The sequence below is a fragment of the Malassezia japonica genome, chromosome 5 (assembly GCF_029542785.1).
Source record: "Malassezia japonica chromosome 5, complete sequence".
NCBI lineage: Eukaryota > Fungi > Basidiomycota > Malasseziomycetes > Malasseziales > Malasseziaceae > Malassezia > Malassezia japonica.
In genome coordinates, this window is record NC_083374.1 from 527,067 (window position 1) to 552,911 (window position 25,845).

The following is a 25,845-nucleotide window of genomic DNA, read 5'->3' on the forward strand; positions in this document are numbered from 1 at the left end:
ACTGTTAGCACTCTAGGTCGTTCGTTTCAAGCAGCACTTCGCGTCACATTGTACACTACGTCGCTACCATGCATCCGACAGGACAAAGTCGGAATAGTCTGCCGGGAGCATGTACGCATACTCGCGCTTGCTCCCCTCGGGCGTCGTCTCTGCACTCCGCGTCGTCCGCGGAGCGCGCGGCGTCTTGGCCCGCGCCTCGTACCCGAGGCGGAAGGGTGGTGTCTGCCCTCTTGGTGTGCCGAGGTAGGGCCACGGCTTGGGCCCCCGCGCCTCGTCCTGGCTCGACGGCTGGAACGGCGACGCAAACACGTCGAGTTTCTGTGCCGCATCCTCCGAGGTGGCGGGCGCCTCGGTCAGGTGGTCCATGCCGAGTGGCGGGGGAAGTACGTCGTCGACGAGTCCTTCGAGTGAATTTTTCGGCTGCTCCTGCTCCGCGCCGGCGGACGGGGCGGCCCATACTTTTTTGATGTGGCTTTGCTCGAGCTTGTCGCGCGCGGGCTCCAGCATCGGAAGCGCCAGCGGCCCGGCGCCCCACGTCGACGGGGCCTCCGGCAGGAACGGCGCGCGGGGCACGCCGTCCGGCGCCGGGAGCGACACTAGCGGCGGCGGCCGCACCTGCGGCCGGTCAAAGAGCCCGCCGCTGTAGGCCGGCAGCACCGGGGCCTGCGCGCGCCGCGGGCGCGCCGGGGGAAGGTGCACGCGGGGCACGGGCTTCTTGGACGTCGACGGCCAGCCGCGCTGGGGCTCTTCGCGGAAGAGGATCGCATAGTCGTCGTCGTCGATGCCGCCCACCAGCTCGGCCTCCATCGCCTCGGCGTCCAGCGGCTGGCTCGGCTCGGTACGCCGCGCCGCGCTCCGCTCGAGACGCGCCGAAGGGAGACGCACGCGTGGTGCACGCGGCGGAAAAAGCACCTCTGCCGCAGTGTCCACGCGGCCGACCGACAGGTAGTCGAGCGGCGGCTCGTACGACGTGGCGTGCGCCGCACTGTCGCGCGGACCGTGGTCGTGGCGCGCGGCCTCGGACGGGCGGCGCGCGGCGCGCTGCTCGGCATGCAGCTGCACACGGAACTGGCGCCAGACCGGCGCCTGCTCCAGCTCAAGCTCCTCGCGCGTGACGACCGGCTCCGGCGTCGGCGCCCGCGGCATCGGCGACGCGCTCGACGCGCGCAGCGGCTCGCGGGTGCGGCGCTCCTCCTTGACCTTTTTCTCGTGTTCTTTGTGCACGTCGCGGTCCTTGAGCTCTTTGGGGCGGGGGAGGATCGTCGGCACGGGGTCCTTGCGGCGCCACGTCTCTTGGGTGTCGGCTTCGGACTGCTTCTCTGCCTCGCGCTTCTCGGCGGGCTTGGCGTCGGCCTCGCGCTTGGCATCGGCCTCGCGCTTGGCGTCGGCCTCGCGCTTCGCCTCCTCGGCGCGCTTCGTCTCCTTGGCATGGCGCTCTTTGGCGGCCTTCTCGGCACGCTCGCGCGCGGCATCCTCACGTGCCATGCGCTCCCTCGCGGCCTTTTCACGCTCCAGACGCTCCTCTTCGCGGCGCTGGGAGAGCGCGCGGCGCTCGGCCTCTTGCTTCTCGTGCTTCTCGCGCTCGGCGGCCTTGATCTGCTCCTCGATCTGCTGCGCACGCAGGCGCGCGCGCTCGCGCTGCGCCTCGCGTGCACGCTCCTCCTCCTCGCGGCGCTTGCGTGCGCGCTCGGCGGCGGTCATCATCTCGGACTGCTGCTCGGCGGCGATCTCCTCGGCAGACTTTTCCGGCTCTTTGGGCGCGGGCGGCGCCTCGGGCTTTGGCAGCGGCTGGCCGGTCACAGTCGAGTGGCGCTGCGCGAGTGGACCCCACGTCGGCCGCGAGGGCTCGGGCCGCGAGGGCTCGGGCCGCGGCGCGTCGGAACGCAGCGGCGGCTTCTCGGCAGCCGCCGTGCGCAGCGGCGCCGCCCAGGCGTTCGCCGGGCGCTTGGCCTCTTTCGGCGGCTCGGGCTTGGGCTCGTCGTGCGGTAGCTTGTACTGTGTGCCGTCGCCAAACTCGACGACGTCGTCGAGCGACTCTTCCGACTCGTCGTCCATTTCGTCCCAGTGACTTGCGCAGTTGGCATTGTTGTCGCGGAAGCGGTCGAGGTCCTTGAGCGCGGCCTGCTGGCGCGCCGCCTCCTCAGCCGCGTGTGCCGCGGCCTTTTCTTCGGCCTTGCGCTCGGCCTGCATGACCTCGGCAGCGGTCGGAAAGTCGTGCGACGAGAGCGCGGTCCGGGCAGCGGGCTGCACTGGGCTCTTGGTCCACGGCGCGCGCGTCGGGTTCCCCTTGGCGTCCGGCGCAGGCGCGGCAGTGGCCGTCGTCAGGCGCGGGCTGCCCCATGCATTGCCGTCGCGCTCGTGGTGGTCCGAGCTGGAGCTGCGCTTCCACGACGTCGGCGACTCTGTGCGGGCGGCCGGACGTGCAGACGGGCGCAGCGTGCTGAGGCGGCTCGCGGCGGGCTGCACCGGCGCGGGCGCAGGCTGCTTCGGCGCGGCGCTCGCGGCGGCGGCCGTCGCGGCGCTCTGCAAAAAGCGCTGGTTGATATTCAACGACGAAAACTTTTTGGGCTGCGAGTGCGCGGACGCCAGGCGCGGTGAGACCTCTGTGCTCGAGCGCCCCTCTGTACTCGAGCGCCCCTCGTCGTGTGAGTCGTGTGCGGCGCCGTGCCCCTCGTCTTTGGGCTCGCCGTGGGCCGCACGCGACTCGTCGTGCTTGGCCGGGTCGTGCGCCGGGTCGTGTGCCGGCTCCGACAATACTTCCTTCTCTGCATCGCGCGCCGCTGTAGGCAGGCCCACAGCGGCGCTCGACGCGCGGTCCTCGTCACTCATACGCAAGGGAACGCTGCACGAGCCGCGTCTACCCCGCGCGGAACGGTCGTGGCAAAAACCCAGAGTCAGAATCGGGGAATTACACTCCTACGATGGACGACGGCCAAGGCGCGGCGCGCGGCGCACGGATCGTCGTGTAGGTCGACCGACTGACGCAGGCACGCGCTCCCGATGCTGATTATGGCAGAGCACCTGGTGCGCACATCGCTCGAAAACGACGGACAGAGTAGGTCGAGGCGCTGACGCAGCGTACGGTGCCTTGCTCGGCACATCGTCGCCGTCGCAGATCGAGGTGCACAATGCGTTCGAGGTCGCGTCCGCGGACGGCACGTTGGATACGCAGTTCCTTGCCAAGCGGCAGGACCAGTGTATGTCGCAAGACTGACGCAGATGAGCAAGTCTTTCCGCAGTGGGAGGTGCTCGGGTGGTACTCGGTCGGCACGACGCTCCCACAGCAGCACGCCGCAATCCAGCAGCAGGTCGAGGTGCTGACGCCCGCGCCGATCGTACTCGTGCTGGACCCGTCGCAGGCGGCGTGTGCGAAGGCCAACGAGCAAGGCACGCTGCCCTTTACCGCCTACGAGCCCCAAGGCACGGACCTCGTCCCGTGCACCCTCGCGCTCGGCACCGCCCCTGTCGAGCGCGTGGTGCTGAACGATGCAAATAGCCGCGCGCTCAACACGAGCGACGACGCGGCCGCGCCGGGCGCGGATCACGCAGGTACGTCGCACGCCTCACACAGTCCTTGCATCACTGCAGGCAGAGCGCGCCGCTACACAGATCCTACGGGACCGCCTACGGGAAGCGTGCGCATACGTCGAAGGCGTGCAGCGCGGGACATACCCCCACGACGACCGCATCCTGCGCACGCTCGCAGCCGCCGTCGCGAACCAGGGCAGCGCGGTGCCCCCTGCATTCACCCGGCTCGAATCCCGCGTACGTTTTCTATTCTTACGCAGATCCACGAAGACGCCGCGCTCACGACGTACCTCGCGGACCTCACTACGAACCTGCACCACCTCCACGAGCTCGTCGAGGCGAGCGCGTTCCACGCGCCGCGCGCGCGGGGTGTGTAGCACGTGGCGCCACGTGCTGCCTCTTTACGGTTACCGCGATGGGCGACGCGGTCGAGTTCGACGTGCCCGCGCTCGACGACGACCTGTTGAAGGATCGTGCGCGTACCTTTGTAGAATTTCTCGATGATCAGAGCGGCGAGACAGACTACCGGAGTGCGGTGCGGCGCATGCTGAGCACGGACGGCCGGCGGCTTGTCGTGAGCCTCGACGACGTGCGGACGTACAACCGCGAGTACGCCGATGGGCTGCTGAACGATCCCAACGGCTTCATGCCGCCGTTTGAGAACGCACTCAAGGTGCTGGTCGACCAGCTGCACGACCCGCTGAAGGACGACATCAAAGGGAAGCAGTACCACATTGGACTGCGGGGCAGCTTTGGCGACCACCACGTGAATACGCGTATGCTGCGCAGCTTTTACCTCGGCAAGATGATCAGCTTGGAAGGCATCGTGACACGGTGTACGTATCTCTACTGACCCAGGCTCGCTCGTGCGTCCCAAGATCATGGAGTCGGTGCACTACTGCCCGGCGACCGAGCGCTTCCACATGCGCGAGTACCGCGACGCGACAATGTACGGCTCGGGCCCTCCCACCTCGAGCACGTACCCCACGACAGACGAGAGCGGGAACCGCCTCGTGACCGAGTACGGTCTGAGCGTCTTTCGCGACCACCAGATGATTTCCATCCAAGAGATGCCCGAGCGTGCGCCGCCGGGCCAGCTGCCGCGCAGCGTCGACGTGGTGATGGACGACGACCTCGTGGACCAGTGCAAGCCCGGCGACCGTATCCAGCTGGTCGGCATGTACAAGTCGCTCGGCAACCGCGTCGGCCAGAGCACGACGTCGACCTTCCGCACGCTCATGGTCGGCAACTATTTGAACATGCTCGCCAACAAAGCAGGCGGCGGCTTTGCGTCCATTCCTCTGAGCGACCTCGATATCCGCAACATTAACAAGATCGCAAAGCGGCGCAACGTCTTTGAGCTGCTGTCGCAGTCCTTGGCGCCGTCCATCTTTGGCATGGAGTATGTCAAGCGCGCCGTGCTGCTTATGCTCCTCGGCGGCCTCGAAAAAAACCTGCCCAACGGCACGCACATCCGTGGCGACATTAATATCCTCATGGTCGGCGACCCCTCGACGGCCAAAAGCCAGGTGCTGCGCTTTGTGCTGAACACGGCGCCGCTGGCGATTGCGACGACCGGCCGTGGCAGCAGCGGTGTCGGTCTTACGGCTGCCGTGACGACCGACCGCGAAACCGGCGAGCGCCGCCTCGAGGCCGGTGCGATGGTGCTTGCCGACCGCGGCGTGGTGTGCATTGACGAGTTTGACAAGATGTCGGACGTGGACCGTGTCGCGATCCACGAGGTGATGGAGCAGCAGACGGTGACGATCGCCAAGGCCGGCATCCACACGACGCTCAACGCGCGGTGCTCGGTCGTGGCGGCTGCGAACCCCATCTATGGCCAGTACGACGTGCACAAAGAGCCGAACAAGAACATTGCGCTCCCCGACTCGCTTCTCTCGCGTTTCGACTTGCTCTTTGTCATTACCGACGACGTGAACGAGGAGCGCGACCGCCGCATCTCGGAGCACGTCCTGCGCATGCACCGCTACGTGCAGCCCGGCCAGCCGATCGGCGCGCCGGCCAAGGACAACCTCGACCAGGTGCTGGACGTCGGCGGCGGCGAGCAGGACGCCGAGGCGGATGCGCCGGAGAACGAGTCGCCCTTTGAGAAGTACAACCCTTTGCTGCACGTCGGCATTTCCGGCGTCAGCGACGAGCGCAAAGAGGTGCTCACGACGCTCTTTGTGAAAAAGTACATCCAGTACGCCAAGTCGCGCATCACCCCGATGCTCACAAAAGGCGCCGCCGACTGGATCACGAATGTCTATGCCAACCTGCGCAACGACGAGATGGCCGGCACGCAGCGCAAGACCGCGCCGCTCACCGCACGTACGCTCGAGACGCTCATCCGTCTCGCGACGGCCTACGCCAAGGCGCGGCTCAGCCCCCGTGTCGAGGAGCGCGATGCCGAGGCGGCCGAGGAGATTCTCCGCTATGCGCTATTCAAAGAGGTCATGCGTACACGCCGCGGCGGCAAGCGCCAAAAGACGCACCGCGACGGCGACGAGGACGACGACGAGGACGACGACGAGGACGACGAGATGGACCAGGACGAGGCCGAGCGAGCGCTCGGTGGCCAGACGCAGACCGCCTACGCGACCCGGCAGGCGACGCAGCACGCCACCGAAGCCTCGCTCGCGGACGCCGCGCGCGAGCTCGATGCCATGACGCAGCCCCTGCTCGCCGAGGCGCAGGCGCGGGCGCCTGCGCGTCTCGGCCCCTTCCGCGAGCGCGTCGCGCACGCGCTCAGTGGTCCGTTTGCCGAGCGCGAGTACGTCGACCTTGCATCGCTGCTGGACGTCGTCAACCAGTCCTCTGCGCCGCCCTTCACCCCCGACGAGGCGCGCGCGGCGCTCGCGTCGATGAGCGACGCGAGCGAAATTATGTACGCAGAGGACGTCGTGTACAAGATTTAGATGCAAGCTTAGTCATTCGGCCGAATCGTTGGGGCGGGGGGGAGCCGGCGAGAAACGCGTGCCAGTGCCCTCTCCGAGCCACCACTGATCGCGTGGGGCATACGAGATGGCAGCCGAGTCAAACTACGACTATCTCTTCAAGGTTGTGCTCATCGGTGACTCTGGTACCGGTAAGTCCAACCTGCTCTCGCGTTTCACGCGCAACGAGTTCAGTCTCGAGAGCCGCAGCACGATCGGTGTCGAGTTTGCGACGCGCAGTATCAACGTCGACGGCAAGACGGTCAAGGCCCAGATTTGGGACACGGCCGGCCAGGAGCGCTACCGTGCGATCACTTCGGCGTACTACCGCGGTGCGGTGGGTGCGCTGCTCGTGTATGATATCGCGAAGCACTCGACCTATGTCAACGTCTCGCGCTGGCTCAAGGAGCTGCGCGACCACGCCGACAGCAACATTGTGGTGATGCTTGTCGGCAACAAGAGCGACCTGCGGCACCTGCGCGCCGTGCCTACCGAGGAGGCCAAGGCGTTTGCCGCCGAGAACAACCTGTCGTTCATCGAGACGTCGGCGCTGGACGCGTCCAACGTCGAGCAGGCGTTCCAGAATATCTTGACGGGTACGTTGTTTTTGGCTAACGTGAGAAATCTACCGTATTGTGTCGAACAAGGCGCTGCAGTCTTCGGACGACGTCATCAAGCCCAGCGGCGGCGAGACAATCTCGGTGCAGCCCAGCACCGACGACGGCGGCCAGCAGAAGAAGGGCGGATGCTGCTAGTGTGTGACTGTGCTAAATATTCGACTATAGTGTACAAGCATGCGACGTGGCCACATGGTGCAAAAGGTGCGGCCTTTTTGCTACGCGCCTTTTCGCGCGGCGTACAGCGCCGTGTACATCTGGCAGAGCGAGCGGTAGGCAACCGCGTCGCCGCAGCGCACTAGGTTCGCCGCGTCGACGTTCAGGGGACTGTCGGGCTCGGGGACGTCCATCAGCGCCAGCACCGCCGTGCAGGCACTGAGCAGCGTCCACGCCGGCGACCACTGCGACTGCAGCACGTCCAAACAGATTTCGCCCGTCTTCCAGCTCACGTTCGGGTGGAAGATCTTGGTAGCAAACTTCATCGACGGCGGCTTGGTAGGATAGGTGGGCGGAATGTGGATCGACACGAGAAAGCGGCCGCCGCCATAGACGCCTTCGGCGGGCGCAATGAGCTCCGCACGCCACTCCATCAGGTCCTCTTCGCGCACCGGCTCGAGACGGTAGACGAGCTCGTTGGCATCGCGCCCCTTTTGCAGCGCCGCCAGCTCATGCACGAGCCGCTTCGTGACGCCGGCCATGGTCCCAAACGGGGCGTTAAGCGCCGCGGCCCGCCAAGAATATTTGCACTGGTCTCCCGCCAGGCTTGTTTCGACCACCGCGCTTGGGCGCCCGGCATGAGTCAGTATACGCGCGGTGGGGAGTACCCTGCCGGCGAGCATGGCCAGCAGGTGTATCCTCTCGCGTTCCATATGCAACCTGCGGCGGCGATGCGCACATCGCCGCCGCCCCTCGCCCCGTATGCCCAGGGGGGGGAGGGGAGCCGTGCCCCACGCCCCGACGAGGCGCGCGTGTCGCACATCCGGCACGGCAGGAATAGCTCGAGCCCGGCGCGCGCAGGCGACATGATCGCCGAGGCCGGCGCGTGGACGACGCCGTCGCCGGGTGGCGCGTGGACCGCGCCGTCTGTCGCGTCGCCCCGCCGCCGCTCGCATGTGCTCCAGCCGCGCTCGACGCCGCGCATGACGGACAACGCGCGCGTGCCGTCGCCGCCGATGCAGCCGGTGTACCCACTGAACATCTCGCGGCCGTTTTCCTCCTCGTCGGTGCACTCGCAGGGCTCCGCATCGTCGAATGACCATCTCGCGACCCACCCTGAGCGTGTGCTGATCCAGGCGACGCTCGACAACGAGCACTTTTCGGTAGTGAACGTGTCGGGCCTCGACACAGCGCCGGCGATCAAAGCGTGCATCCTGCGAAAACTCCAGATTCCGACCCAGGACCTGCAGCAGTGGGGCTTGGTCCGCACCGAGATTGGGCACACGGACCTTGGCAGCTCGCTGCTGATCGACGACGACACGCTCCTCGCACTGTGCCTGCAGATTGGCGACGACAAGGGCACGGTCAAGTTCCTGGTACAGCGCCTCGGCACGTCGCCGGACCATCGCGGCCTCTCGCCGCCGTTCTTTGACGCACAGCGCTTGCGCGGCACCTCGGCCCCGGCCCCGGCACAGCCCCGCACCTACTCCCAGGTGCGGCCCGCGCAAAAGGCTGCGTCGGGCTCAGACGTGCCGCGCACCATGCCGTGGAGCGGGCAGACGTACGCCACGCCGACCGTCCACGAGGCGATGGTCCTCGGCCAGTGGCCTGCGCCACAGACGCCGACGACGCCGCGCCGGTCCGTCGCCGCGCCGCCGATCGCGCCGGCGCCGTCGCTGCCGTCGGCGCGCAACGACCCGTACGTCACCTCGGTCTTTCCCGCGTCAAGCAACCGCCAAGTGTCGCAGTTTCAGATGCTCGCGCCCCATGCTGCCGGCACGCAGCTGCAGCCGGGCATGACGGTACAGACGGTGCTCGGCGTGCCGAGCCCGGGCCCGATGCATGCCGCCCAGAGCGCGCCGCCGACCGCTGCGCCAAAAGAGCGCTCGTACAGCGGCGACGCACCCGCCTCGCTGCAACCGTCGCACCCCAGCCTGCGCCACATTACCTCGCCCCCGCTGGTGGGCGCGGATCTGTACGGACTGAACTCGCAGCTGCCGTCTGCCTCCTCGTCCTCGTCGCAGGTCTCGCTGCCGACGCGCAGTCCGCGGCAGGACAATGCGCTGGAGCTCGACACGCACCCTGCGCCGCCCATCTACGAGTACACTGCGCCGAATCCGCCGCCGATGCGGCCCGAGAAGCCGCGCGCGCTCTCGCAGTCCTCCAACGACGCACGGCCGACCAAGCCGCGTTCGGGCTCGAGCCCCTCCGAGGCGCGGCCGCACATGCTGGCGATGCAGCGCACCGCGTCGCAGAATGCTGTGGCCTCAGACGAGCACCACAGCGTATACCCCTTGTTTAAAAGCGACGATCGCGTCGACACGCCGGATGCACGCGCCGCCGACGACCGCGCGAGCGTGCGCCCCCTTCCCATCATCCCCAGCCCGGTGTCTGCGTCGCCGAGCAGCGCGCAGACCCAAGACTCCGGCGCGCCGTACCTCGACCGCAGCGAGCAGCGGGGCTCGTGGGGCCGCGAGCTAAACTCGTCGGTGACCGCAGCGACGAGCGTCTCGACGCCGCGCAGCGACACGCCCAGCACCGAGGAGGAGCAGCGTGTGGCATCCGTGCAGCGCCTCATGAACCACATGCGCATGGCCGAGGAGCGCAAGGCGGAGTCGGCGACATTCGAGTCCTTTTCCGACGACACGCTCGGCGGGACGTTTGCGCAGTCGCTCGACGCGTCGACGCTGCGGGAAAGCGACACGATCCGCGCCGACCGCTCGCTGTCCAACAGCCTCGAAGGCAGCGCGACGCCGGGCACGCGCCCGGTGCTCACCCTGTCCATCTCGCCGACCACGCGCCAGGCCGCCCAGGAGCTGCCGCGCGCCTCGGTCGAGCGCAAAGGCTCCTTTGCGGACCGCGGGCAGCAGTGGGCCTTCCGTCCCCCGGCCGAGCAGCTGTACGAGCAGCTGGACGACCTCTTTCCCCGCCACGACCTCGATCGGCCGCTCACCGATACGGCGTCTGCGTCGCCGTCGAGCGCACGCAGCTTCGCCCCGGCGCTGCCCAAGCCATCGCGGGGACTGGCACGCAGCCAGCACCACTCGATCCGAATCATTGCGCAGAACCGCAAGCGGTTCTTGGAAAATACCAAGCACGTCGAGCGGCGCCGCGCGGCGCGCGACGAGTCGCTCCTCGACCGCCGGCGCTCGACGAAGCTGTGGGGCGGGCGCATGGTCGAGATGAAGACCAATGGCCCCGAGTCGGTGGGCCTTGTACCCGACGCGCCGACCGGCCCCGAGGTCGAGCCGAGCTCGCGCCCCGTGTTCAAGTGGGTCAAGGGTGACTTGATCGGCAAAGGTACCTATGGGCGTGTCTACCTCGCGCTGAATGCCACGACCGGTGAAATGATTGCCGTGAAGCAGGTCGAACTGCCGCGCACCGACGCCGACCGCGACTCGAGCCGCCAGCGCGGCGTCGTCGCCGCGCTCAAGTCGGAGATCGAGACGCTAAAGGACCTCGACCACCCCAATGTGGTGACGTGCCTCGGCTTTGAGCAGACGCACGACACACTCAGCATTTTCCTCGAGTACGTCCCGGGTGGCTCGATCGGCTCGTGTCTGCGCAAGCACGGCAAGTTTGACGAGGACACGGTGAGCTCGTTCCTGAACCAAACGCTTCAAGGCCTCGCCTACCTGCACAAGCAAGGCATTCTGCACCGCGACCTCAAGGCCGACAACCTCCTGGTCGACTTCCAAGGCACCTGCAAGATCTCCGACTTTGGCACCGTGCGCCGCAGCGACAATATTTACAACAACGTGGAAAACATGTCGCTCCAAGGCAGCATCTTTTGGATGGCGCCCGAAGTGATGAGCCTTTCGCCGAAAGGCTACAGCGCCAAGGTCGACATCTGGAGCCTGGGCTGTGTCGTGCTCGAGATGCTTGCAGGACGCCGCCCGTGGTCCGACGAGGAGGCAATCCACGCCATGTTTAAAATCGGCGCCGAGCGACGTGCCCCTCCGGTGCCGGCGGACTGCAAGCCGTCCAAGCCCGCCGCGCACTTTTTGCGCAACTGTTTCGAGACGAACCCGGACCGCCGCCCTACGGCTGCTCGCCTCCTCGAGCACGTATTCGCCTGGCCCTCGCCGGAATACTGCTTCGAGAACTCGGCGCTGTACAAAGCGCTCCACAGACAATCTGTAGACTAGACGTCCTTCCCTCGGCCGGAGCTGAGTCAGCATCCAACACCCCGCTCTCTTCCTGCGCGCAATGAGCGGTGCGGTGAGCGCGGCGGGCGTCCAGGACGTGCTCGGGGCGCTGCAGAAGCTGTATAGCGACCCAGATCCCCAGGCAAAGAGTGCCGCAAACGAGGCGTTGCAGCACTTCCAAAAGACGCAAGAGGCATGGAACACGGCCAACACACTTCTTCTTGCGCAGGAGCTGCCGCTCGAGTCGCGGCTCTTTGCCGCGCAGACCTTTCGGTCGAAGACGACGTTTGACTTGGAGCAGCTGCCGATCGAGGCGCAGCTCGCACTGAAGGATACGCTGCTCGACGCGCTCGTCCTTTATGCCCAGGGGCCGCGTGTCGTGCAGACGCAACTGTGCCTCGCATTGGCCGGCCTCGCGCTCCAGATCCCAGAGAGCCATTGGGGTAGCGTGGTGCCGGGCATGATTGAGCGGTTCGGAGGGTCGCCGGACACGGTCGGTGTCCTCCTCGAGTTCCTCTCGGTGCTGCCGGAAGAGGTCTCGACCAACCACCGCATCCCGCTGAGCAACGCGGCGTACCACGAGCGTGTGCCGCAGCTGCTCACGCAGCAGTCTGCCACGGTGCTGGAGGTGCTCTCGATGTACATCCAGGCACCGGGCGTCACACCGGCCATCCAGGAAACCATCTTTCACTGCCTTCGCAGCTGGCTCAAGGCAGGCGAAGTGTCCGCGACGCAGATGGCCAGCACGCCGCTGCTGCAGTTTGCGTTTGATGCACTGCAGTCCGATGCACTGTTTGACGTGGCGGTCGATGTGCTCTGCGACCTGATCCACGAGACACAGGAGATCGACGACAACCGCGACGTGATCGAAACGCTCCTGCCGCGCATCGAGGCGCTGCGGCCGGCGCTGATGCAGGCCGGCGAAGACGAGGACCGCGTACGTGGGCTGTGCCGCATCTTTGTGCAGGCTGGCGAGACCTACCACACGCTCTTTCTGCAGCACGCCAGTGCGCTGCTGCCGATCGTCCAGGCGGCGCTCGAGTGTGCGTCGTACCATGATCTGGACATTGTCCAGATCACCTTTCGGTTCTGGTACCTGCTCGCGACGCATGTGCACAAGGCGATTGACGCGGGCGATCCGGCCGCAGCGCCGTTCCGCCAGACGTACGAGCAGCTGTTTGCCATCATCATCCGTCACCTCCGCTTCCCGGACGAGGAGCTTAGTGGCCAGGAGCGCGACGATTTCCGCTCCTTCCGCCACTACATGGGCGATACGCTGAAGGACTGCTGCTATGTACTTGGTGCTGAGGCGTGCCTCGAACGCTCGCTGCAGATGATCGAGTCGGCGCTCGCCGAAGAGTCGCCGTCGCTGCGCTGGCAGGATATCGAGGCGCCGCTCTTCTCCATGCGCTCGATGGGCGCGCAGGTCGACCTTCGCGAAGACAAGGTGATCCCGCGCGTGTTTGCCATTGTTCCCCAACTCCCCCCGCATCCCCGCCTGCGGTACGCCGGTCTTTTGGTACTCTCGCGCTACACAGAGTGGGTCGAGCAGCACCCCGAGCGCATCCCCGAGGTGCTCACCTTTATCACGACCGGCTTCGACCCGACCAACAAGGAGATTTCGGCAGCCGCGGCGCAAGCGATGAACTTTTTGTGCCAGGATTGCTGCGAACACCTTGCGCCCTATCTCCCGCAGCTCTGCGAGTTCTTCAAGAGCGTGCAGGAGCAGCTGAGCGTCGATGACTCGCTCGCCGTCGCCGAGGCGATCGCGCACGTCATTGCGAGCATGCCGCCGCAGCAGGCGACCGAGTCGCTCTTGCGCTTTACGCAGCCGCTCCTCGAGAACGTGCACCAGGTCACGCTCCTGCCGTCGGCAGGCAAGCCGGAGCTGATGCGCGCGGCCGACCGCATGGAGCAGCTCGCGCGCATCCTCCAAGTGATCGGGGTCTCGTTCGCCAGCGCGCTGCCCGAGTCGTGCGCCGCAACGTGCTCAGAGGCGTACGCGATCCTCGATCGGCTCCTGCAGCAGCACGGCGACGCGTACTTTATCTCGGAGCGCACCTCGTCGCTGGTGCGCCGCGCGCTCCTCTTCTTTGGTGCGCGCGCCGAGCCGACGCTCCCGGCGCTGCTCGAGCGCTTTGCGGGCTGCTTTGAAAGCACGGGCTACTCGGGCTACGTGTGGATCGTCGGCAAGTCCATCGACCAGTTTGGGCACCAGGCGACCCCGCCGCTGCTCGGCCTGCTCGCGCAGGCCTTTGAGCGCGTCTCGAGCAAGGTGATCCAGCTGCTGCAGACGCAGCCGCCCGACCAGCTCGGCGACGTGCTCGACGACTACCTGCACACGTGCCTCGTCGCGGTGCAGACCGCGCCGAGCGTGCTGATCGCCTCGCCCGTCTTTCCGCACGCGGTGCAGACGGCAGTCGTCGCACTGCACGCGGTGGCGCCGGCCGTGCACGGCATCGCGTCGGATGTGCTTCGCGCGCTGTTTGAGTTCCCCGCGTCGCAGGTCGGGGCCGCGTACGCCGCGCCGATTGCCCAGGTCGCTTCCGACCAGGGCTTTGCGGTGTGCCAGGCGATGCTCCAAGGCCTCGTGACGCACTTCCCCCCGGAAAACATGCCGGTGGTTGTCGCGACGGTGCGTGCACTGCAGCCGCTGTGCCCCGAGCAGCTCGTGCCGTGGCTCGCGGCGGCGGCCGAGCAGCTCCCGACGAGCGCCATATCGAAAGAGGACGCACAGCGCTTCCTTGCGAGCCTGCCCAGCGCCGCGCAGTCGCCCGAGCAGCTCAAGCCGAGCCTCGTGATCCTGTACGGCGCCTCGCGCAAGTCGCGCGAGCGAGGTACGTCGATCTACTAACCCAGCGCGGCTCGATAAGGAGACGATAGGCGATACGTAGCTATTCGACACCGGACTCCTGCGTAAACTCGATGTGCTTCGCAATGTCGGCCTGCGTCACGGACGGGCGCACGGCGTGGATGGCTTTCAGGAAGTCGTTCAGGACCAGGCGCGGCTCGAGGAGCTCGTCGGACCCGACGTCGGCCCAGGACATTTCGAGCGCGTCGGCGTCGCCGGGAGAGCACGGCGTAAACATCGTCTTTTCCTCGCCGTCCTTGTCGACGCGCACCTGCTTAAAGTGCGTCGCATTCATCACGCGGCGCACGGGCTGCATGAGCGCTTCGCGGACGAGCACGGCAACGTCCGAGCCAGAGTAGCCCTCGGTCTGCTCGGCGAGGTTGCGGTAGTCTTTAGGCGTGAGCGAGCACGGCGTCGCGCCAATGTTCAGCTCAAACATGCGCCGCCGCGCGTCGAGGTCGGGCAGGGGGATATAGACACGCTTTTCAAAGCGGCGCTTGATCGCCACGTCGAGCGCCCAGGGAATGTTGGTCGCGCCGAGAACGAGCACGTCGGACTGGTCGTCATTTCCGACGCCGTTCATCTGCACCAGAAACTCGGTCTTGATGCGCCGCGACGCTTCGCTCTCGCCTTCGGACCGTGTGCCGCAGAGCGAGTCGACCTCGTCGATGAAAATGATCGATGGGCGCGCCTCGCGTGCCATTGCAAAGAGCTGCTTGACCAGCCGCTCGCTCTCGCCCATCCACTTGGAGACCAGGTCGGAGCTCGAGACGGAGAAAAAGGTCGAGTTGGACTGCGTCGCAATCGCCTTGGCAAGGTACGACTTGCCGGTACCGGGGGGGCCATATAGCAGGATGCCGCTCCACGGCTTGCGCTTGCCGGTAAAGAGCTGGGGGAACTTGATGGGGAGGATCACGGCCTCTTTGAGCGCGTCTTTTGCCGTCGCAAGACCCGCAACGTCATCCCAGCTGACATTAGGGCGCTCCGATAGAATTACACTAGACAGACCCGAGCGGAGCTTCTTCGTCTCGGCGTCGACGCCGTCCTCGCCTTCGTCGGCCGCCTTCGTCGCGCCACTCCCGCCTTTGCTCGGCGCCGCGGTCTCGGCGTTCTGCACCTTGGCGAGGTGCTCTTTGAGCTTCTCAGCACGATCCAGGTACTCGACAAACTTGGCTCGGATGAGTCCTTTGAGCTTTTCATTCTTCTCGTCTGCGTTAGCGAGGCAACGCACACTTCATCGCCATCATGAAGTAGTCGAGACTGTTTTGGTACTGCACGTACGCCTCCTGGTAGTTATGTTTTACATCTTCGTCGATCGCGCGCTGCACGATATCAATCGCACGCTGCGTTAGCTGCGTTACCTACGTCCAAAAAGTCGGTCTGGCCCCTGGGTTAGTCGCGCTACGCACATCCTCCCACGCCCACGCACAGAGCGGCGAAAGTGGAGTGTTCCCGCATCGGCGCATCGGGCGAAGCGGCTCAAGTCTTGGCGGGGATGAGCGACGTGCGCCAGGAGACTGAAGGGGACGCCGCGCCGGCAGCCGACGCACGGCGTTTCCGGCTTCCGCGCTGGAATGCCGAAGAGAACACGGGCGAAAGCGCAAACCCCGATCGCAACACGTCGAATACGCAGGGCCAGGCGGCGCGCGCACGCGTCAAGCTCCAGAGCCTGATGCGCTTGCGCAACGCCGGGAAGGAGCCCGAGGCGACGGCCGCGCCGCTGTCGGTCATGGGAGAGATGCAGCTGGGTCTCCTTCCTGTTGCAATGCTTAAGCTGCACATGGACCGCGACGAGCGCAAGAATCCACGCATTCCGGTACTCTTGCAGCAGATCAGGGCCAAGATCACCGACACGATCCACCCGCCCCACTCGGGCCATACGCTGTACAGGATTGAGCTGGACTACTGTGCAGGGCTCATGCAGTGGGTCATCTACCGCGAGGCGCGCGATTTTGTGTCGCTCCATACCTATTTCCGGACGCAGTCCGTCAAGGGCACCCTCGGCAGGACGGCGACGTTCAGGGGAGGCAGCGACAATGACGCAGGCCTCCCCTCCTTTCCCAAGTCGGTCTTTTCGGGGATGCTGCCCCTGCAGCGTGGGCTGCGGCAAGATGGCGAAAGCAACGAGCGCGGCGCGGCCAGCGAGCGCGAGACGCGCGAAACGCTCGAGGCCTACCTGGCACGGCTCATGCAGAGCGTGCAGTTCAAGCCACAGGTGAACCGCCTGTGCCGTTTCCTGGAACTGAGCACAATGGCCGTGCAGATGGCCAACATGCAAGGCGAGCTCGGCAAGCAGGGCTACCTGCAGATCAAGTCGAAGAGCTCACGCAAGGAATCGCTGAGCCTCAAGCGCCTCGGCGAGCAGTACCGCGTGCCCAAATGGTTTATTGTGCGCGAGAGCTACATTGTGATCGTCGAGCACCAGCACAGCATGCAGGTCCACGACGTGTTCATCATGGACCAAGAGTTCCAGGTGACGCAAGGGCGCCACTTTCACCGCCACGTCCTCGAGTACGGGCCCTCGGACGAGAAGCAGGGGCCGCCGCAGGGCGGCGACGAAACGCCGGAACGCACGGGTGCGACGGTGCATCACTACGTCAAGCGCCACACCTTCCAGCTGCGCAATGCCGAGCGCAAGCTCAAGCTTGTCGCACAGAGTGAGCGCGAGATGGAGCAGTTTATCATGTCCATCAAGTGGGCCGCAGGGCGCAACCAGTTTGGGCAGCCGAACCGCTTCGGCAGCTTTGCACCGATCCGCCGCAAGGTCTGCGCACAGTGGCTCGTCGACGGGCGCGACTACTTTTGGGAAGTATCGGAAGCCATCAGTAATGCGCGCGAGCGTATCTATATTCACGACTGGTGGCTCTCGCCGGAAGTCTACCTGCGCCGCCCGGGCACGAAAGAATGGCGCCTCGACCGCCTGCTGCAGCGCAAGGCAGAAGAGGGTGTGCATATCTATGTCATCCTCTACAACGAGGTCTCGAACCAATTCACACCCACCGACTCGAGCTACTCCAAGCAGCGGCTCATGGCGCTCCACCCCAACATCTTTGTCCAGCGCTCCCCGTCGCACTTCCAGACCGGTACGCTGTACTGGGCGCACCACGAGAAGCTGTGCGTCGTAGACGAGATGGTCGCGTTCATGGGCGGATTCGACCTGTGCTTTGGACGCTGGGACACGTCGTCACACGCACTGATCGACGACCCGGTTGTCGACACAACGTTGGACCCTACCTTTATTGGGCCGGTGCACGACGAGCACGAGGCACAAGTGTGGCCTGGCCAGGACTATGCCAACGAGCGCGTCGCGGAATGGCACACGCTGCACAAGCCGGACCTCGATATCATCCCGCGCGACCGCACGCCGCGCATGCCGTGGCACGACGTCGGGGTCCAAATGTTTGGGCAACCCGCGCGCGATCTCTGCCGCCACTTTTGCCAGCGCTGGAATATGCTGCTGCGCATCAAGAAGCACACCCGCAAGATGCCGTTCCTTATGCCGCCGCCCGATTTTACCCCCGCGGAAATTGAGCGGTACGGCGTCCAAGGGACGTGCGAGGTGCAGATCTGCCGCTCGGCGGGGCCGTGGAGCCTCAACACGCCCAAGACAGTGGAGCACTCGATCCAGAATGCGTACCTCAAGACGATTCAGATGAGCGAGCACTTTATCTACATCGAGAACCAGTTCTTTGTCACGTCCACGGCGATGGACGGCGTCCAGATCGAGAATAAAATTGGTCTCGCATTGGTCGAGCGCATCGTCCGCGCACACCGCGAAGGCACGCCGTGGCGGGCGATGATTGTCATTCCGCTCACGCCAGGCTTCCCGATGGAGTACGACCACCCCGAGAGTGGGTCGGTGCGTATCATCCAAATGCTGCAGTACCTCTCGATTTCGCGTGGGCCCAACAGCATCTTTAGTCGCTTGCTGCGTGCCGGCGTCGATCCGCACGACTATATCCACTTTTTCTCGCTGCGTGGTTGGGGCCAGCTGCGCAACGGCCAGTTGTGCACCGAGCAGGTGTACATCCACGGCAAGATGATGATTGCGGACGACCGCACCGTGATCATGGGCAGCGCCAACATCAACGAGCGCAGCCAGCGCGGCGATCGCGACTCGGAGCTGGCGTGCGTCGTGCGCGACGAGGACATGATCGACTCGACGATGGCTGGCGAGCCTTACAAGGTCGGCCGGTTTGCCCACACGCTGCGTGTGCGCATGATGCGCGAGCACGTCGGCGTGGATGTCGACCATGCCGAGTTGAATGCGCTGCAGCGCGACGAAGGACCCCCGCGGACACCACGCGTGTTCGCCGCCGACGAGCAGGCGCCGAGTGCGCGGTCACGGCGAGGCGCACGGGGCGCGTTCCAGCCGCCGTTCCCTGCGCCCGAGATCCCCCAGGATGCTTTTGAAGACCCCCTTTCGCACGAATTTTACAACAATATATGGCTCGCGGCAGCCGATTACAACACGGCCGTTTTCCGGCGCATTTTCCAATGCATGCCCGACGACGAGATCAAGACGTGGGCGGCGTACAAGCACGCGACCGCATGGAGCTCGCGCCTCGTGCGCTCGCAGTGGCAGCGCCCCCGCAACGGCGAGTCGGTCGACGAGGCGCAGTGGGCGGGCGCCTCCGAGGGCCCCGACAGCGATGCCTTTACTGCGCGCGAGGTGGACCAAATGATTGCGTTGCTGCACACGTGCTGTGGCCATCTCGTGCATCATTCATTGCAGTTCCTGGAGCAGGAGGCTGCTGCGAGCAACTTCCTTTTCCCTATGGACCAGATCAACCCGCTCGTGGTCTTTGACTAATTAGAAAAGTAGTCGATATTGAAGCTACCAAAACAGTTCGCTGTTTACTTCTGGATGAAAGCCTTGAGGGCCTCCATCGACATCGACTTGGGGCGCTCGATCGGGAGACCGAGGATGCGATCGAACACGAGCTGGGGCAGGGCACCAATGGCACGCGAGATACCGAAGATCACGGTGTAGTACTTGAACTGGTCGAGACCGTACGAGTACAGCACGCAACCCGAAGCGGCGTCGACGTTAGGGAAGGGGTTCTTGGTCTTGCCGTGCTCCTTCAGGACAGGGGGAGCGAGCTGCGACAGGCGCTGGACGAGCTGCACAATGGGGTCGTCGTTGAGCTCAGGGCGAGTCTCGCAGAACTTCGACAGCGCAGTGAAGCGAGGGTCGGGCTGACGGAGGACGGCGTGGCCATAACCGGGGACGACACGGCCGCTCTTGAGGGTCGACCAGAGGTAGTCCTGGATCTCCTTGTCCGAGGGGTTGTTGCCAACGGCCTTCTGGAGCTCAAGCGACCAGCCGAGCACCTCCTGGTTGGCGAGACCGTGGAGGGGACCAGCGAGACCGTTGAGGGCAGCCGAGTACGACAGGTAGGGGTCCGACAGGGCCGAGCCGACCAGGTGGGCGGTGTGGGCCGAGACGTTACCACCCTCGTGGTCACCGTGGATGGCAATGTAGAGACGGAGGTAGTCAATGAGACCCTCCGAGTCACCAAAGCCGATCTGGTGCGAGTAGTTCTCGATCAGGTCCTTCGAGGGGTCGATGGTCTGCTGACCGTCACCCTTGCCGAAGACGTTGAAGTAGATGCGGGAGGCAATAGCGGGGAGCTTGGCGATCAGGTCAAGCGAGTCCTCCAGGGTAGGCTGCCAGTACTCGGTCTTCTTGACACCGCGCGAGTAGGCATCAGCGAACTTCGAGTCGTGGTTAAGGGCAGCGGTGGCAGCCGAGAACTGAGTCATGGGGTGCAGCGTCTTGGGGAAGCTGTCGATGATCTTCTCCAGGTAAGTGGGGAGCTTGCCGCGGGCAGCGAGGTCCTCCGAGAGGGTCTTGACCTCCTCCTTGGTGGGGACCTTGCCGGTAAGCAGAAGCCAGAGCATCGACTCGGGCAGCATCTCCTTACCCTTGTGGCCGATGTCAGCGGCGGTGGGGAGCTCCTTCTGGCACTGGGGAATGCTCTTGCCGTGGAAGGTGATGCCGCTCTCCGAGTCGAGCACCGAGCCCTCCCAGAGCATGCACTTCAGGCCACGCATACCACCGATCAGGTGGCTCACCTGAACATCACCAAGCTTCGTGTCAGAGTACTTGGACTTGATCTCGGCGAGCTGCTCACGCTTCTCGGGGACGATCTCCTCAACAGCCTGGCTGAGGGTCTTGGACGAGGCGAAACGCACCGTCGAAGCCGAGGCGGCAGCGAACTGGCGCGGCGCCGCAGCGGAACGGAGGGCAGCGCGGGGGATAGACAGAGAAAGCATTGCGATGGTTCGGGGGAGCTAAGGCCTTGAAGATTGAGCGAGTATATAAGTAGATCAAATCTATCGCAGCCAATCACCGGTCGACTCGGGTGTACGGCATCCGGGTGCCAGCACAGACCGGTACCGTGCGTCCCCGCCGTCGGCCGGAAACCGGCGGACATCGCGAAAAGTGGAGGTCGTGCAGCTGCCCCGCAGACATCACGTGGCTGTCCACCGCGATCGTCGAGGACGCACAAGCACGGACCCGCTGCCCCACAAATGCGCAGCACGGCAGAGGATGCGCTGCCGTTGAGCGTGTTGTTATTGCGCGAGCCTGTCAGTGTGTTGCAGGGCACAGATGCGTACCATGATGCGTTTGGGTCTTTTTGTCTGCCGTCGTTCGCGCTTTCCGCTTTGGAATCGGGCACCTCGACGCCGCGCACGCCCTACCAACCCATTCAGACGCCCGAGGGCGGGGATGGAAAACTGTTCTTGCCTTCGAGCCCAGTGATGGAACGGTCGTTTGTGCCTAGCTACCACTCCTTCCAAAATAATTCCTACTTGATGACGCACCACTCCGCACCAGAATCGGATCACGACGATGCCAAAGACCGTGAGTATTGCATTGTCAGCTTTCCGATCCTCTCGCACTCGCTCCAAAACATCAAGGAACTGTCGGATCGTATTCTAGGGGCCGTCGATGGTAAATACAAGTACGACGGCGTGGTGATTACGAGCAAACGGGCTGTCCAGGCATGGGTCGAAGCGTGCAAAACCGTCGCAGGGATAATGCAGAAGCGCCCTGTACTCGACCCACCGTGTGAGCGGATCTGGGCCGAGGTACCTTTTTACGTCGTGGGGCCGGCAACGGCCAAGAGTCTCTCGTCTTCGCCCCTCGCCCCGATGCTACAGCCGAGCGAAATTGTAGGCGCGACAGATACGGGCACGGGCGAGGCGCTGGCACGCATCATGGCGCAGCGGTTTGCAGAGAAGCCAACGCAAACGCAGCGTCTCTTGTACCTCGTGGGAAACAGACATTCGCTCACGCTGCAAGAGACGCTCACCGAGCTCAAGGCCCCGGTCGAGCTGGACGAACTCTGTGTGTACTCCACCGAAAAAGATGCCAAGTTTGAGTCGCACTGCCGGATGCTTGCGCAAGAGCTTCCCCGCCAGATTCCCACACCCGGCACGCGCAGCCCGGTGACTTTAAAGCACCGGGGACTCGCCTTGACCGGCTTGGATACCGACGACCCCGCACGGGTGGCCAAGCTCTTGGAAAAAAAGACGGAGTCGCTGGGCGAGCCGGTGAATTTGCTGAGCCCGACCGGGCAAGCGCCCAGCTGGATCGTCTTCTTTTCGCCGTCGGGCGGCGATCATGCCTTGCCCGAGCTGCGTACGCGCGGCTGGGTGCCGCAGCCCGACGAGGGAGCGAGTAGTGGCAAGCCGATGCCCAAAATCGCATGCATCGGCCCTACGACCTCGGAGTGGGTGCGCGAGCGACTCGGGTGTGCGCCAGACGCTGTTGCACAGCGCCCGACGCCTGCCTCCTTGCGAGAGGCCATTGTATGTGCAGAATATGGTGTGTAGAATAAACTAGGCAGCTACCTGTGTCGTTTGCGTTGGTGTGTGCCACATGTACCACTGTACAATGATCACGAGATCAAATACCAGGGTTCCACACGCGCCCAAGAGGAAGGGAAGGCTCTCCATCAGGAATGCCTCACGCTGGGGGCCCACGGCTTTCGGGTTGGAAAGGATGCTGACTGAGTACAGCAAGTTGGCAAAAAAGGCCGAGACAAACAGCAACAGCGACAGGCCCTTGACCGAGCGCCGCTGGAAGTTGGTCCAGATCTGCGGCAGGCGTGACGTCATGTACAGGAGGGTGCACACCCACGCCGAGATACGGCCCACCAGCTGACTGAAGGACAGCCGCGGACGGCGGCGGCGCGACCGGTGGTTGTGCATCGTCGCCACCTCTGGCATGTATAGCAGCACAGGATGCCGGGGCGACGCAATATGTATGGTATCCTGCGTGCGCCAGCTGTCCTCTAGCATGCCCAGCTCGCTCACCGAGGCATTGCTCAAGGACGTGACCGGGGCGGTGCTCAGCACCGTCGTCTCGCCCCCGCCAGTCTCGACGAGGTTCGAGCGAAAAGGGCCGAATGCGAAGAGGCCATAGACGCCGAGCAGGACCATGGCCGAGCCGCGGCGCGTCGTGCTGGGGTTAGGGGCAAGGAGACGCTTGCGCTGGAGATGCGGCGCGGGCGCCAAAGCACGCCCGCTCTCGTCGTCCGAGCCCGGACCGACCATGCTACCTGCGAGCGACCCTGGCTCTTCCACCGGTAGAGCGAGGCGCTCTCGCCGGCGCCCGCGTGCGAGCGACTCGGTGGTGGACGATTCCATGTCCGACGGCCAAAACGACTCGTCCTGCTGAGCGCTCGGACGGCGTGAGCTCTGGGACTGCGCGCGGTCCTCCTTAAAGTGCGGCGTGCTGTGCGAGCGGTGGCCATTCAGGCCACGGACGACCCACGCGTCCGAAGACCGTGCCCGCTTCGACTGCGGCCGGTAGGCGACGACCGGGGCGTGGTGCCGCGACGAGCGCGTCGCACGCGAGTTCGAGCGCAGCGAGTGACGTCCGCCGCGTCGGTACTTGGCCACCAAGAGTGGCGTACGCTCCGACACAAACGAGTCCCGATCGTGGGACGGCTTCGCGGAAGGCTTCCCGTACGCTGCGTCAGCTGAACAACGTACCCCAAAATTGCGCGCAGAGGCAAAGATCGACACTCAGCATGTACGCAGCAATGACAATTTGCATAGGCAGCTGGTGCGTAAGGATCGAACCGACAAGGTTGGTCAGGTCGCCGGCGGTCCACTGTAGCAGGAAAACAGCCGAAAGACCATCGACACTTTTCGTCTTGTAATTGGTATATAATTGACTGCGTTAGAAGACAAACACGTACGGGGATTGGGCAAAGATCCAAACAATCAAACTCGCGGTGCCCGAGAGATGCGAGAGCGTCTCACGGCCCACCGCCGCCCACATGGCTGGAGGTGGAAGTGTCAGTGCGTCCGTTGGGACCTGGCGAGTGCACGTGACCGTCCCTGAGCGCACGCCAGCATGAACCGTCGTACTGCTGGGGCGCCGGATCGGCACGCGCTGCTGACTGCGCACTCGTACCCCGCGTCTACGTCATCTGCGCGGCTCGTATCGCCTGCTGTGTCCGAGTATAGCACGCCGCTTCGCACTGCGTCGCCGTACGAGAACCCCTATGGCGACGCGCGTGCCACGGACGGCGCGCCGAAGGAGGCGGGCGGTGGCTTTGTAAGTCTCTTTCAAGGCACGGCCGCGCAGCAGCGGAGCGCTGCTGATTTAGAAGAGCAGAACGACTCGCGCCTGGATGCGCTGAGTGAGCGGATCAAGATGCTGAAAGACGTAGGTCGATCTGCTTACCTAGATTTCTACGGGGATTGGCAACGAAGTGCGCGACTCGACAGCGGATATGAACTCGCTGAATGACGTCTTTTCGAATGCGTCGGCCTTATTGGGCTCGACCTTTACGCGTATGAATGCCATGGCCCGGAGCCAGCGGGGATGGTTCTGCAATATGATGCTCTTCTTGATCCTGGTGATCTGGATCTTTGTACGTCCCCTTGCTCACACAGGTCATTTTATGGTGGTGGAGGCGATAGATGCCGTTCGTACATAATCTACACAGGGCGCACCAGGCTAGTTGGTCGCCGTTTGTCCATCGGAATCGGTGGTCGAGATACCAATCCCTTTGCACGATTGGAAGACGGGCAAGCAGGACAGGTACCTGCACCAGGTACACGCCTGCCGCGGGTCTTCACTGCGGTAAAAGTTTAGGCCGAGAGCCACAAAGTAGGCCACCAGCAGGCCCAGGCCGATCAGCCGCAGCACCCAGGTCCCGATCATGTGTGAGCGCGTAGCATGGATGGACGGGGCAAAGAAGAGGCCGCCGAGGATTCCGATGCAGAACCCGCCAATGTGCGAAAAGTTGTCGATGCCCGGCAAGAGCCCTAGGCCCAGGCCGATGATGGAAAAGATGGTCGAGGTCACAATGCGTGTCCGTGCCCGATTTTCCTGCGTCAGAATAGGGACGTACGTATTTCGAGTTGTAGATCAAGTCCACAATCTCGAGACTGATACACGTATAAATCGAGCCCGAGGCGCCAAGTGCGGGCTGCCCGATCAACCCAAAATTGCCGCCGAGCAGGTTGCCGCCAATGCCCCCGGCCACAAACACCACCGTGTACGCCACGGAGCCAATCAACTTTTCAATTTGGCAGCAGAGCGTGAGGAGCACAAGCAGGTTAAAGAGGATATCTGGGTGAGGATGCGCCACGTACGGACAATGCCGGAATGTACAAACTGGGTTAGCATGCGTACGTACGATTGCCGACACAAAGCGGTAGGATTGATTGGGATTGCTCGCATCCGCTAGGCCACAAATTTCGGCCAGAGGACAGAGTTGGTTCGGCGTAAAGGTGGTTTGAGACGACGTCGTGTATTCCAGACACGGCAGCCTGTTGGTCGCAGGAAGACCAGGCATGCTCCGCATGCAAGGTACAAATCGTGCGCCAAACGAGATGAGAAACTCGGCAGAGGGACCCAGCATCGGCTGGATTTGGGGGTGCGTCTGTATTGCTTGCCCAGTCGTCTGTTTTGCAATGATCAGCTCGGCGATAAAGGCGCCCGTCATGCCAAGGCTGTGTGAGGAATAGAGACGTACGCAAGGAACCAGCTCACGAGCGGCAGGGACTGGCGCCCGCCGCCACGTTGCCGATGATCAATCTGGCGCTGCAACAGCTCAGGATTCGACCACGCAAACTTGCCCGGCTTGCGCGGTAGGCCTTCGTCTGTCGAATTGGGCATCCAGTTGGACATGAGTGTGGGATGGTGTTCGTCGTAGCCCATGGGATGATGAAGCTGTCGCGCCTCGTCGTCTTCGTCTTCGGCAAAGTTCATCGTACTTCCGTGCTTGGCAAGGGGCAGTTCCGAGTCACTGCCCCATGCGCCACCGTAATGCGGTGGGGAGTAGTGGGTGCCATGACGAGCCGAGGACATGGATCCGCCATCCGGCCCCGCCGCGGTCAGATAAGGCGCTTCCGAGATCCCTGATGCCGAATCAAAGGCACCTGGCCCTTTCGGGTGCATGACGCCAGTCTCGTACACGCCATCGCCTGCATGTTGCAAGTGGTAGACACTGTCACTGTCGCCTCCGTATTGCGTGAGCTGCGTCTCATAGGGCGACTCTGTGGCAGGGGCACGATTCGCATGTAGGTGCTGCTGCACGGATGAGAATAGATCCGCGTCGCTACTCATCGCAGTC

The 25,845-nt window shown here is 64.3% G+C and overlaps 14 protein-coding genes across 14 annotated transcripts; 8 read left to right on the top strand and 6 right to left on the bottom strand.

Annotated features, from left to right (window-relative positions):
• Window positions 1-63: 63 nt before the first annotated feature.
• On the bottom strand, window positions 64-2,829 carry MJAP1_003052 (uncharacterized protein; the record flags this gene model as incomplete). The annotated part of the gene is made up of 1 exon (XM_060266982.1): window positions 64-2,829. The coding sequence occupies one exon, from the start codon at window positions 2,827-2,829 to the stop codon at window positions 64-66; it is 2,766 nt and encodes a 921-aa protein (XP_060122965.1).
• A 92-nt stretch (window positions 2,830-2,921) lies between these two features.
• On the top strand, window positions 2,922-3,905 carry MJAP1_003053 (uncharacterized protein; the record flags this gene model as incomplete). Its single annotated transcript, XM_060266983.1, has 6 exons — window positions 2,922-2,965; window positions 2,988-3,055; window positions 3,078-3,197; window positions 3,220-3,549; window positions 3,572-3,765; window positions 3,789-3,905. The coding sequence occupies 6 exons, from the start codon at window positions 2,922-2,924 to the stop codon at window positions 3,903-3,905; spliced, it is 873 nt and encodes a 290-aa protein (XP_060122966.1).
• A 38-nt stretch (window positions 3,906-3,943) lies between these two features.
• On the top strand, window positions 3,944-6,446 carry MCM3 (DNA helicase; the record flags this gene model as incomplete). Its single annotated transcript, XM_060266984.1, has 2 exons — window positions 3,944-4,364; window positions 4,387-6,446. The coding sequence occupies 2 exons, from the start codon at window positions 3,944-3,946 to the stop codon at window positions 6,444-6,446; spliced, it is 2,481 nt and encodes an 826-aa protein (XP_060122967.1).
• A 106-nt stretch (window positions 6,447-6,552) lies between these two features.
• MJAP1_003055 (uncharacterized protein) lies at window positions 6,553-7,219 on the top strand (the record flags this gene model as incomplete). The annotated part of the gene is made up of 2 exons (XM_060266985.1): window positions 6,553-7,060; window positions 7,086-7,219. The coding sequence occupies 2 exons, from the start codon at window positions 6,553-6,555 to the stop codon at window positions 7,217-7,219; spliced, it is 642 nt and encodes a 213-aa protein (XP_060122968.1).
• An 80-nt stretch (window positions 7,220-7,299) lies between these two features.
• On the bottom strand, window positions 7,300-7,779 carry PEX4 (E2 ubiquitin-conjugating enzyme; the record flags this gene model as incomplete). The annotated part of the gene is made up of 1 exon (XM_060266986.1): window positions 7,300-7,779. The coding sequence occupies one exon, from the start codon at window positions 7,777-7,779 to the stop codon at window positions 7,300-7,302; it is 480 nt and encodes a 159-aa protein (XP_060122969.1).
• A 96-nt stretch (window positions 7,780-7,875) lies between these two features.
• Window positions 7,876-11,385, top strand: BCK1 (mitogen-activated protein kinase kinase kinase; the record flags this gene model as incomplete). The annotated part of the gene is made up of 1 exon (XM_060266987.1): window positions 7,876-11,385. One exon carries the CDS (start codon window positions 7,876-7,878, stop codon window positions 11,383-11,385), a length of 3,510 nt encoding a protein of 1,169 aa, XP_060122970.1.
• Window positions 11,386-11,446: 61 nt separating this feature from the next.
• MTR10 (Nuclear import receptor) lies at window positions 11,447-14,279 on the top strand (the record flags this gene model as incomplete). The annotated part of the gene is made up of 2 exons (XM_060266988.1): window positions 11,447-14,222; window positions 14,245-14,279. 2 exons carry the CDS (start codon window positions 11,447-11,449, stop codon window positions 14,277-14,279), a joined length of 2,811 nt encoding a protein of 936 aa, XP_060122971.1.
• On the bottom strand, window positions 14,280-15,694 carry VPS4 (Vacuolar protein sorting-associated protein 4; the record flags this gene model as incomplete). Its single annotated transcript, XM_060266989.1, has 4 exons — window positions 14,280-15,445; window positions 15,468-15,579; window positions 15,602-15,623; window positions 15,666-15,694. 4 exons carry the CDS (start codon window positions 15,692-15,694, stop codon window positions 14,280-14,282), a joined length of 1,329 nt encoding a protein of 442 aa, XP_060122972.1.
• A 37-nt stretch (window positions 15,695-15,731) lies between these two features.
• On the top strand, window positions 15,732-19,049 carry SPO14 (phospholipase D; the record flags this gene model as incomplete). The annotated part of the gene is made up of 1 exon (XM_060266990.1): window positions 15,732-19,049. One exon carries the CDS (start codon window positions 15,732-15,734, stop codon window positions 19,047-19,049), a length of 3,318 nt encoding a protein of 1,105 aa, XP_060122973.1.
• A 44-nt stretch (window positions 19,050-19,093) lies between these two features.
• Window positions 19,094-20,515, bottom strand: MJAP1_003061 (citrate (Si)-synthase; the record flags this gene model as incomplete). Its single annotated transcript, XM_060266991.1, has 1 exon — window positions 19,094-20,515. One exon carries the CDS (start codon window positions 20,513-20,515, stop codon window positions 19,094-19,096), a length of 1,422 nt encoding a protein of 473 aa, XP_060122974.1.
• A 543-nt stretch (window positions 20,516-21,058) lies between these two features.
• HEM4 (uroporphyrinogen-III synthase) lies at window positions 21,059-22,081 on the top strand (the record flags this gene model as incomplete). The annotated part of the gene is made up of 1 exon (XM_060266992.1): window positions 21,059-22,081. The coding sequence occupies one exon, from the start codon at window positions 21,059-21,061 to the stop codon at window positions 22,079-22,081; it is 1,023 nt and encodes a 340-aa protein (XP_060122975.1).
• Window positions 22,082-22,087: 6 nt separating this feature from the next.
• Window positions 22,088-23,537, bottom strand: MJAP1_003063 (uncharacterized protein; the record flags this gene model as incomplete). The annotated part of the gene is made up of 3 exons (XM_060266993.1): window positions 22,088-23,223; window positions 23,246-23,430; window positions 23,455-23,537. 3 exons carry the CDS (start codon window positions 23,535-23,537, stop codon window positions 22,088-22,090), a joined length of 1,404 nt encoding a protein of 467 aa, XP_060122976.1.
• Window positions 23,538-23,612: 75 nt separating this feature from the next.
• BET1 (protein transport protein bet1) lies at window positions 23,613-24,184 on the top strand (the record flags this gene model as incomplete). The annotated part of the gene is made up of 3 exons (XM_060266994.1): window positions 23,613-23,927; window positions 23,950-24,135; window positions 24,158-24,184. The coding sequence occupies 3 exons, from the start codon at window positions 23,613-23,615 to the stop codon at window positions 24,182-24,184; spliced, it is 528 nt and encodes a 175-aa protein (XP_060122977.1).
• Window positions 24,185-24,221: 37 nt separating this feature from the next.
• MJAP1_003065 (protein S-acyltransferase) lies at window positions 24,222-25,481 on the bottom strand (the record flags this gene model as incomplete). The annotated part of the gene is made up of 5 exons (XM_060266995.1): window positions 24,222-24,596; window positions 24,619-24,839; window positions 24,863-24,884; window positions 24,907-25,222; window positions 25,246-25,481. The coding sequence occupies 5 exons, from the start codon at window positions 25,479-25,481 to the stop codon at window positions 24,222-24,224; spliced, it is 1,170 nt and encodes a 389-aa protein (XP_060122978.1).
• Between the last annotated feature and the right edge of the window lie 364 nt (window positions 25,482-25,845).